The 11,359-nt window shown below is 46.8% G+C and overlaps 1 protein-coding gene across 1 annotated transcript in view; it reads right to left on the minus strand.

The window, feature by feature from the left end:
* Positions 1-7,129, minus strand: part of LOC306916402 (A disintegrin and metalloproteinase with thrombospondin motifs 2-like) — a gene marked incomplete at its 5' end in the record, with an annotated part of 83,552 nt that extends 76,423 nt beyond the window's left edge. The window contains 2 exons of the mRNA XM_079494240.1: positions 5,982-6,057; positions 7,062-7,129. Of these exons, the coding sequence (XP_079350366.1) occupies positions 5,982-6,057; positions 7,062-7,129 (144 nt within the window). The remainder of the gene's footprint in view (positions 1-5,981; positions 6,058-7,061) is intronic.
* Positions 7,130-11,359: the final 4,230 nt, after the last annotated feature.

Below are 11,359 nucleotides of genomic sequence, written 5' to 3' on the forward strand. Positions count from 1 at the left end.
AGTCCCCCCCAGTCCATGACCTTGACAAGGCCAGGTTGAACCTCAGTCCATGACCTTGACAAGGCAAGGTTGAACCTCCAGTCCTTGACCTTGACAAGGCCAGGTTGAACCTCCAGTCCATGACCTTGACAAGGCCAGGTTGAACCTCCAGTCCATGACCTTGACAAGGCCAGGGTGAACCTCCAGTCCATGACCTTGACAAGGCCAGGTTGAACCTCCAGTCCATGACCTTGACAAGGCCAGGTTGAACCTCCAGTCCATGACCTTGACAAGGCCAGGTTGAACCTCCAGTCCATGACCTTGACAAGGCCAGGTTGAACCTCCAGTCCTTGACCTTGACAAGGCCAGGTTGAACCTCCAGTCCATGACCTTGACAAGGCCAGGTTGAACCTCCAGTCCATGACCTTGACAAGGCCAGGGTGAACCCCCAGTCCATGACCTTGACAAGGCCAGGGTGAACCTCCAGTCCATGACCTTGACAAGGCCAGGTTGAACCTCCAGTCCATGACCTTGACAAGGCCAGGGTGAACCTCCAGAACATGGCCCTTGACAAGGCCAGGGTGAACCCCCAGTCCATGACCTTGACAAGGCCAGATTGTGCACGAGAGCTGTAGGCCTACAGGCTGGGGCGGCGGTGGCTCAGGGGTAGGGTGGCCGGTAAAGTGGCCGGATGGGAACCGCAAGGTTCCCAGTTCGATCCCTATGGGCTCCCCCAGAGTTATAGTGTCGAAGTGTCCTTGAGCAAGACGCTGAACCCCTAATTGCTCCCGATGTGCAGGTTGGTACCTTGCATGGTTTCCTCCGTCATCGGTATGTGAATGTATGTGTGTGTGAATGACTGAATGTAATGCGCAATACATATGTAAAGCGTTTTGGATAAAGGCACTATTTACTATTTAGTACAGTCAGGTTTTGCTAAAAGGATGACACACAAAGCTGAGAGGTTTGTGCCCGACAGACACAGATGATAAGACACAGTGGTGACGGTGTGCTCGTCACCACTGTGTGTCTGATCCATCCCAACGTGTGTGAGGCCTGGCAGGGTGACCGAGCCTCCATCCCAACGCGTGTGAGGCCTGGCAGGCCAACGAGCCTCCATCCCAACGCGTGTGAGGCCTGGCAGGGTGACGAGCCTCCATCCCAACGCGTGTGAGGCCTGGCAGGCCAACGAGCCTCCATCCCAACGCGTGTGAGGCCTGGCAGGCCAACGAGCCTCCATCCCAACGCGTGTGAGGCCTGGCAGGCCGACGAGCCTCCATCCCAACGCGTGTGAGGTCTGGCAGGGCGACGAGCCGCGTCGTAAATGAGAGACAAACACATCTTTGAATCCACAAACCTGTGTTGCTTCACTTCACTCCAGTCACCACCACGAGTCCCATCGTGTTATATGACTCACTGGACGCCGTGAGTCAGTCACTATCAAAACCCTGCACTGTCAAAGCGTGCGCGCATATGTGTGTGCATGTGTGTGTGCGTGTGTGCATGTGTGTGCGTGTGTGTGTGAATAGAATAGATGGGTGTGTGAAAGTCGCCGCCCGTCGAGGCATATTATGTTGTGTGAAGCTATAGCCAGCGGTAGCCTACTATGAATCACATGAAACACATGTGCGCATGCACACACACACACACACACACACACACACCACACATGCGTTACGTCCTCTGACACACTGACACCAGATCAAACGTGCACGCTGCCTGTGCAGGACGGGGGGGCCCTATAGTACAGTATGACACTTTGATCCCTTTCCCCACAACATCCGGCTACTGCCACACAACGCACAACTGATGCTATATTTTGCTCTCTTGTGTTGCCCCCCCCCCCCCCCCCCCCCCCCCTCCAGGACACTGAGCCAGGGCTCACATTCCTCTCCTGGGCTCTTTAAATAGCCCTGGTAAGTACAGTGCATGGAGCCCTCCCTCCCTCCCCCGCCGCCTCCTGTGGTAACGTAACTGAACACCCAGGTTGTAGTAGCCTCTGCCTCCTGCATCTGGAGCCTCCTCTTCTCTCAAAGGGAGGCTTGTGGTCGTAGCGCCAGCCATGCACCTTCTCAATGGCCCAGAGGCTAATAATATCCTGCACTGTGTAGTATATATACGGCCTGCTGGTTGTGCGCGCGCGCACGCTCGCAAGTCCGCGTGTGTGTACAGTTGGGTGCCACCGATATTGTCCCCTTATCATTTGACCCATTTAGGCCTGACCCTCAAAATTTTAAACAATCCTTCTAAATCCTCCAGTTTTCTGAAATAAATATTTTCACGATTTTTCTAAAATAGCAGACCTACAAAGCTCGTAGCGCGCCACTCGGTGGCGCGCTATGAGCTTGTAGATCTGCTATTTTTCAATAGCTAAATTATAACAATGTTTAAAACACCAAAAGGGGTTCCCGCCCAAAGTGGGTTAACTGTCCTTTTGCGCAGATCACGCAAACCTCAGCAAAAAGAAAAGGACAATATCGATGGCCTCCAACTGTATACTCACTAGACCAAGTCTTGGGGTTGCGTGCTGAAAATAGCCGATCTACAAGCAGTTTCAGTCACCGAAATCAATAGTGTTCTGCTTCAGACATGAGTGTTGCTAGAAGGTAGGGCCAGCAGTGCAGTGCACACATGTTTGGAGAGCTAGCATTTCACACTGATTGAGGGTTTATCTTCCCCTGCCCTCTTTGAGGATATTAATCAATGGCATCGTTCCTTGCTATCGGCTTAACTCTAACGCTCAGATCCAGACTGACTGAAAGTTGAACTGATGTGAAACAGATCCTATACTCTCTTCCAGTGTGGATGTTATTTTATTACGTCTTTCGGTACCTTTGGAAACCCCCCCCCCCCCCCCCCCCCCCTTGATCAGAAATTCAGAGTGGTCAAGAGCATCGCCGAAGTCAGAGCGCGGGGAGAACACGGACGGCGGTCAAAAATGCGATGGTTAAATCTTGTTTGTTCGGTTGCCCTATAGGAGTGTATAGGTCTCTTTTGTGGAGACCTGCAGAAGTCCCTGCATCGAGTGCTACACCAGAATGCAACAGAAAGTGTCTGTACGAGGGGTACACTGAGGGGCTATCAAGTGTATCAAAGATAGTAAGAGGTAGTAAGAGGTTAAGACACGTACCATAGGCATGTAACGATTCACTCAACTCACGATGCGATTCGTATCACAATACGATTTGTCACTATATTTTGCCTATTTCACCTAATTGCTCCCGATGTGCAGGTTGGTGCCTTGCATGGTTTCCTCCGCCATCTGTGTGTGTGTGTGTGTGTGTGTGTGTGTGTGTGTGTGTGTGTGTGTGTGTGTGTGTGTGTGTGTGTGTGGTGTGTGTGTGTGTGTGTGTGTGTGTGTGTGTGTGTGTGTGTGTGTGTGTGTGTGTGGATAAAAGCGCTACATCATTGCACCATTTACAATTCATAAACTCTTCTCTTGTCTTTATCGTAAGAGGAAGGAAGCTGAAGACAATGGTTCACTCACATTGAAATCGTTACCGATTTAGATGTTTTATTGACTTTTGTTTTGACAAGTCCAGTTCTACCCTTCTTCCCCCCCCACCCCCCCCCCAGCTCCTGTTGATCTGTCCTTGTCTCCCACTCCCACATGTCATCTTTGTTTCTCTTCTTCTTCTTCTTTCTTTTGATACGGCCCTCCTCTCTCTCTCTCCTCACTGCTTGGTATTCTGGACTGGGAACACATGCACCATTGCGGATCCATCAGCTCAGATCGGAATGCCACACCACGGCTGCAGGGAGAGAGGGAAGGATGAGAGGGGAGAGAGAGAGAGGGAGAGGGAGAGAGATGTCTGGGGAGGGGGGTAAGGCAGACCCTGCGAGGGCAGGTCACTGGAGTGTCTACTTCCATCTGGGACCAAAGCTCCAGACTGACAGAGAGAGGAGGAACGTGCTGATAGATGGGGGTTCTGGAGAGATAGTATTGTCCTTTCCGAAGGCCAGTTATTTTAATATCCATATATATATATATATATATATATATATATATATATATACTGTAGCTATCCTTGTGTGGTTGGAACCTACCTGGCAAAAGCCTGACCGATTTGACCGATTATCGATTTAAATATATTTATAATTGGTTAAATAGATTAGTTTGATTAACTACTGCACCCCTAACAGAAACCCAGCTGTATAGTGAAGGGTCTTTTAGCATGGTCAGCATTGACCATTGCCCCATGGGGCACTCACTCACCTCGCTGCCTGGGGTGCACCTCGCACAGAGCTACAGGGCTTGTTTTAAAATGGCATCAGTATTGCTGTTATGTTGCGTTGCATTGTGTTGTGTTTATTTATTTGGCATGGACATCACAATCACATTGGTCCAATCAGATGTGTTGCTTACAGTGTATTTAGCACAAGCACAATGTGTATTTAAACCATCCGTCTCTCATCTTGTAGAACCGTGGGCAGCAGAGAGTTCTGCTGTTGTTGACAGAGGGATTTGCAGAGAGTGACGGTTCATCTTCCCACTGTCTGTTGTCTCTGTATGTGATAGCAAGTGTACGTGTGTATGTGTGTGCATGCATGTGTGTACGTGCGTACATGTGCGTGTTTTATGTATGCATATGCATGCTCTTTACGTCTTTCTCCTTTCTGTCTCTTCTTGTTTCTCTGCTTGCGGTCTTTTCATTTGTGCACATGGTTTGTGCATGTATTGGTGGTGTGTAGTGTACATGCGTGCGTGCGTGCGTGCGTGCGTGCGTGCGTGCGTGCGTGCGTGTTAAGCGGACACAGGGAATGACCTGTCACACTGTGTTAGTGTGGGACAGTCTCATCTCTCCCCCCACTGCCCCCCCCCCCCATCATGACCCACACCCACCCTGCAGACCGGCGTCTGTTAACCACTTAAAACCTATACTCGGTTGACCGGAGTCCCCCAGGGCTCTATGCTAGGGACTCTTGTGTTTTCTCTCTGCATTAAATACATCCTAGATATTTTCTCCAACTGGCCTCTGACTGGCCCCAGGGTTGTAAACAAACTCACTCCTTCAGTGAGCTGGCTTCACAGTGCCATCCCTGGTGGTCCCCCCCACACCTCATCCTCAATTGTTTTAACACATTCTGAGCGGGAACCCATTTTGGTGTTTTAAGCATTATGTTATACTTAAAAATAGCAGATCTACAAGCTCATAGCGCGCTATGAGCTTGTAGGTCTGCTATTTTTTTTTATCGTGAAAATGTGGTGGAAATCTTTGAATATATTCTTTCAGAGAGTTTTTAACTAAAATCTTTGCTTCTGGGGGGGTGCCTGGAACAACATATTTTAAGATGGGGTCGGAGGCCAAATTTGGGGTCCTTCACATGAACTAGTTTGAGAACCGGCCACTGACATAGAAACATAGGTTTTTCAGAAAACTGTCATGATTTAGAAGACATTTTGTAGAATCATCATCAGGTCTAAATGGGTTAAGACTCGAGGCCGATTCTACAAATGGCTTCCTAAATCAGTATAGTTCTCGTATTTTCAAGATTATTCCAGTGTTAAAAAATAACAGATGTTGTCATGGTTTGGGTTTTGTAGTCCTACGTAGCTCTCTCTCTCTCTCTCTCTGGTGGTCAGTTTGAACATTGGTTTTGTTTTCCCAACTTCCTTATTACCTACCACATCCATGGCAACCACAACACCTGTTTTGTGTCAATGTGATTGCCTTGATTTTTGTATTTAAACCCTGTTTGTCATTCAGTTGCAGTTCTTGAGAGTACATTACAGGTACAATGGAATAAATCCGTTGTCAACTAATGTCTTTAGTGGTTCGACATTATTATTATTATTTGTTTTATGGTACACGTACACTGTAGCTAATAGACTTTAGCCTTATAACTTTGAAAAACGAACTGTGGTTTATTTATTTTGCCTTGTGTGACCTTCTGGGCTTTCTGTCATTTTGCATGCTCTGTTTTTGAGCTTGATGGAATTGGACTACTTTCTTCTGCATAAGAGCTGCCTTCCATCCCTGTTACTTTAGAGGGTTCCTCACCATGACATATGTACTGTACACGCTCTCAGTGTACACGCTCTCAGTGTACACGGTCTCAGTGTACACGGTACACACTCTGTGTACACGGTACACGCTCACAGTGTACACGCTCTCAGTGTACACGCTCTCAGTGCGGCAAGAGGTGGCCTTCTGAGCTTGTACATCTGCTATTTCTTAACAGCCAATGCTAAAATCTATAGGTTAATAATGACACACAAATGGTTAAACTGCATATTTTGATCCACTAGACCTGTACGTGCCCGTCGGCCACCGGCCTTGAGAACGATGCAACTAATGGGAACCTAATAATACCCGTTGTAGTAGCACCCGTTTGTCTGTGTCCCACATGGAGATCTCTGTATCTGCCTGTGTGTGAACAGGGAAAACTAACTGTGAAGAGTGGACTCAGTTTGCCCTCTTCAGACACAGGCAGATACAGACTGTGAAAAGTGGACTGGTTAAGTAGGCTAATCAATTGTCAGGTGTGGGGTTGCCATGGCAATCAATTGGCTGAGGCAGAGGCTGGAAATTGCACAGGTGAGGGGATTTAGGCTGATTAGGCCCACTGGCAGAGCCTGAGCAGAACCTTTTGTGGTGGTTCTGGAGAACCGTGGGTCCGACCGACTCAAGCCCAGACACTGCACTCCCTGCGGGGGTGTGGAACGCGTGTGTCGAATATGAAGTCGGTGGGGCAAACGGTTCTCGAGTTACGTGCATTACAACCGTACACACACACGCACACAGAGACATGGCACATTTATAGTAGGATTGATGTGACCTCATCAAACCCTGTACACTCAAGACACACTCCATATATGGCCAGTACAGATTTCATTCCATATGTTGATCTGACCTCATCAAACCCCCATATATGGAGCTGGCCTGTTCTGACATCACAACGATGTTCTGACATCATAATGATGTTCTGACATCATAACGATGTTCTGACATCATAACGATGTTCTGACATCACAATGGTGACTCGACCAGCTCAACAGAATGATAGATCTCCATAATGATAGATCTCCAACTCTACCTTCAAAACTCTTCTCAGCACAGGACGCCGGACAGCAGGCACACCTCTTCTTCAGGAAGCTCTGTTGTTTCCCTCGGGGTGTCTTGCTGGTATAATGTGTCCTCAATGTCATGCAATTTACATTTCCTCCATCCGTTTATCTCTCTGCCAGGCTGGTATGATCCGGACGGAGCAGGAGGAGTTCTACATCGAGCCGGTGGAGCGGGGTGTGGATGTGACGGAGGAGGAGGGTGGAGGAGGAGGAGGTGGAGGAGGAGGAGGACGGACCCACATCGTCTACCGCTCGTCGGCCCTGAAGAGAGCGCCCGGTGGCGAGGCCTCCGCCAACCTCCACTCTAGAGGTCAGTCATCTTACGACATACACGTAGCCTACTGTACGCCAACACACTGCAAAAAAAAGGCATCAAAAGACATCCTTGGCAGGGAATGTCAGGTCAGATGGGTCGGCTGAAAAATAGCAGATCTACAAGCTTCTAGATTGGCTATCTTCGAACACGTTCAAGACTGTCAAGTGCAGGTGCCTTGATCCAGAGAAGGTTTCCCTTTCTTTTTTTTTTTGACAGGTGGATGATTGATCCATCACCATAAAAGGTGAAATGCAATAGAATGCTATCAATGAAACAAGTGCTGTACTGCAGACACAGGCAATATGCAGCCTACTGTATGACCTTACACTTACATATACAGTGAGCCAATATCACGCAGCGCTGTGCTCAAACACACCTTGTTTATGTGCTGCTGCAGCAGCAGCTGTGTCGGCCGCTTTCATTGGATGTACGTGAGTCACAGCTTGGGTGTAATGCACTGTCAAAGGGATTACACCTTACGCACGCACGCACGCACGCACGCACACACACACACACACTCAAGATATGTCCTTGTGTCACTGGGCTTTTTACCAGAGAGAGAGGAGTGCATGACATGGAGATGCTGCTGGGTTTTCGAGGCCTATATTGTAGTCTAGTCATGCTGTATTGAATAGGCTATATATGCAGTTGAAAAGTGGAGATATGTTGCATGGTGTACTTGGAGGAATGGCGGCCGGGGCCCTCGAGAGATCTCTCAATTATTCACACAGGTCTGCTCACTGCAGTGGCTTGCTCTTCCCATTTTGTGCATGCACCTGCCTATGCGTGTCAATGTGGATGTATGTATGTGTGCGTGTGTGTGTGCGTGCGCGTGGCAATACGTTGCAGAATAACTTGAAGCTCAGTGGATTATAGAGGGTATGCGCATGCATAAAGTGAGTGGCAAATCGAGTGGCAAAATTAATGTGAGTTTAATGTTGTTTATTGCAATCAGAAAGGACTTTTCTGTTTGGATGTATGGGCTGTCAAGGCTAGAAAGTAGTTTATTTTGCCACTCAGGTGACGATGTTACTGTGCATGCATACCCTCTATTCTGGCTGAATACTTTTCAATCCAAAATGAAAGAATTAATGTCAGTGTTTTTAATTGAATTTGCTGGATTCATCTGAAATCGACTCCTAGAAAGTTATTTTGAAACATGAATTGCTTAACCCATTTAGGCCTGACGTCGAAATGGTGACAATTTTCTGAAAAACCTCATGTTTCTGTATCAGTGGTGCTCAATATTTCATGTCAAGGACCCCAAACATGATATGTAATTGGTTGTTCCAGGAACGTCTCAGAAGCAAAGATTTGAGTTAAAAACGTTCGCTCTGTAAGAATATACATTCAAAGATTTGAGCCACATTTTCATGATTTTCCAAAAATAGCAGACCTACAAGCTCATAGCGCGCCACTCGGTGGCGCGCTATGAACTTGTAGATCTGCTATTTTTCAATAGCTAAAGTATAATATAATGTTTAAAACACCAAAAGGGGTTCCCGCACAAAATGTGTTAAATGTATATAGTCACCTTTTGTGTTTTCTGCCTGGAAGTGTGTGTTTTTAGTCATGCTGCTGCCTGCCTGTCTCAGCCAGGTTTCCCTTGAAAGATCCCTAACCGCGGTTACATAAGGTTAAATATAAAATGGATCCTCTGGGACTTCAATGCCTACCTCCTCCTCCTCCACCAGAGTTAGATGCTTCTGTTTGCATGCTGTCTGTCTGTTGTATGTCCAACTTGCATGGACAGGTCATGGTGCGTGCGTGCGTGCGTGCGTGCGTGCAAGAATGCGTTTCATAATCTTTAATCTATCATTTACTGACATTTAACTGACATCAACATGAAAATATGTAAATAGTACATTTGCACTGTACATCAAGACAGGTTATTTTCTCCTGTCCATTATTTCACAGGGATTATACTCACCACTATTGACTTGCGTCAGCATATTCCATTCTTCAGTCTTTCATACGATTGTGCAGTGACATTACAACAAGATTAATCCTGCACGTCTTCTGCCGTGACAAGTCCAAATAAAAATAAACTAACCGCAAAATCCTGTTAAAAAATGAAAGCGTCACTTTTTTTTTCTTTCGGGTCCGTGAAAAATGACGTCCAGGAAAGACGTTGCGATAGAGATTAATTACCAGCCTCCGGCGCAACAAAAGGGGAATTATTTCTCACAAGCAAAGGAGCTCCAGCAAAATGCAGTGAATTCTGGCATGGGATTGGATCTGGACAGAGATTAGTGAGCACAAATGCTACTGTGTTACATTTAATTACAATTCTTGTAGTTCATATTTTAACCACTCTCAACATGGCATGCATCCCTATATATTTTTGGGTAATTCATGTCGGATCTCCCAACGTTGTGCTGTGAATGGATGTGTGGTGGAGCACCAGCCAATCAGGGGCATAGACATAGAATGGTAGACGCCTCCTTTGGCTCTGGGGCGCAGTGTTGTTTTTGGCAGCAAATTTCTATTTTAGTTTAGTCATAGTCTTTGGTATGAAACTTCATTTAGTTTTAGTCACATTTTAGTCACCTGGCTGGAATGTTTTAGTGTTAGTCTAGTTTTAGTCGACTAAATATCATGAGATTTTTGTCGACTGAATCTACAGTTGATTTAGTCGACTAAAATATATCTTGTCGGGCCTTGATGCCGTCGTAAGGACTGATTTTACACTTGCTGAAAATAGCCTACCAACGATCTACAAGCTCACAACGCGTCGCAGCGACAACTGCTTTTGCAATTGTAGATCGGCTATTTTCAGCAAGTGTAAAATCAGTCATTACGACGGCATCAAAGCCCGCCAATTCAATCTTTTCAGGCCTACAGTTCCCATGAATGGCCTAGCAGGTGTCGCTATTTCTTAGTTTCATAATCCTTTTAAATAAAAGCATTTGAGAAGCCATAATTAGCGGCGCGCTGAAACACACAATTCAATTCAGTTCAATTCAAAGGGCTTTATTGGTATGAGAAAACATATGTTTACATTGCCAAAGCAAAAAGTGGAACAATACGCTCCAAACTAAACATATGTACTGTATGTATAATTGAAAGTCAGAATCTCTAATAAATCCATGTCTCGATGCAGATAGCACAGGAATACAGGAATACACACAATGATTAGTCTTTATGGTTGTTAGGGTGGTTGTGTTCCATTTGATAACCTTCTCCTATCACAGCAGCTCAGGAATCTTGCTGCTGTGTTTGCACATTGTTGTACTTCGCCCAGCAGATATGGGAGGTTTGTTTTGTCATTAGTCATGTTTTCAAACTCTCCTTGTGTGATTGTCATCTGTGGGAAGTACCGGTATGTGTCTCTGATGTCTTGTACAGTACGCACGCACGCACGCATGCACGCACGCACGCACGCACGCACGCACGCACGCACGCACGCACCAAACAAACATGCACCCAACAAACGCACACAGTCAGTCCAAGTGCTATGGTAATACTACATACGTTTTTCTACATTACATGAATTGTTTCTAACTACCTGCATGCAGTCACACACACACACACACACACACACACACACACACACACACACACACACTAACACACTAACACACTAACACACTAACACACACACACACACACACACACACACACACGTGCAATCGTGCATGTACGCACACACACGTTGTGGCCTGTTCTTTCCTTTACACTATTGATCTACACTCCACTCTTCATTAGGAAAGCAGATTCAAAAGCCACAGGGAAGAGAGGTGTGCGTGCATGTGTGCGTGCGTGTGTGTGTGTGTGTACAGTGTGGGTTGGTGACAGGTTGCACTGATAACTGATCATTTAAATTGGCAACATTCCCAAAGTTCAGTTCCCCCTACAGTATTCATGGTATCTGACCATCAAGTGCATGACGTGAACTGCTCATTCAAAAACAGTGGGTCGGGACCGAGCCCCCAGAGCGGCTGGCCAAAGTTGAAGCCGCCGGCCCTACTGGTCAAGGCTGGGACTGCAGGCAG

This window comes from Electrona antarctica (genome assembly GCF_951216825.1).
Source record: "Electrona antarctica genome assembly, chromosome: 1".
Lineage (NCBI taxonomy): Eukaryota > Metazoa > Chordata > Actinopteri > Myctophiformes > Myctophidae > Electrona > Electrona antarctica.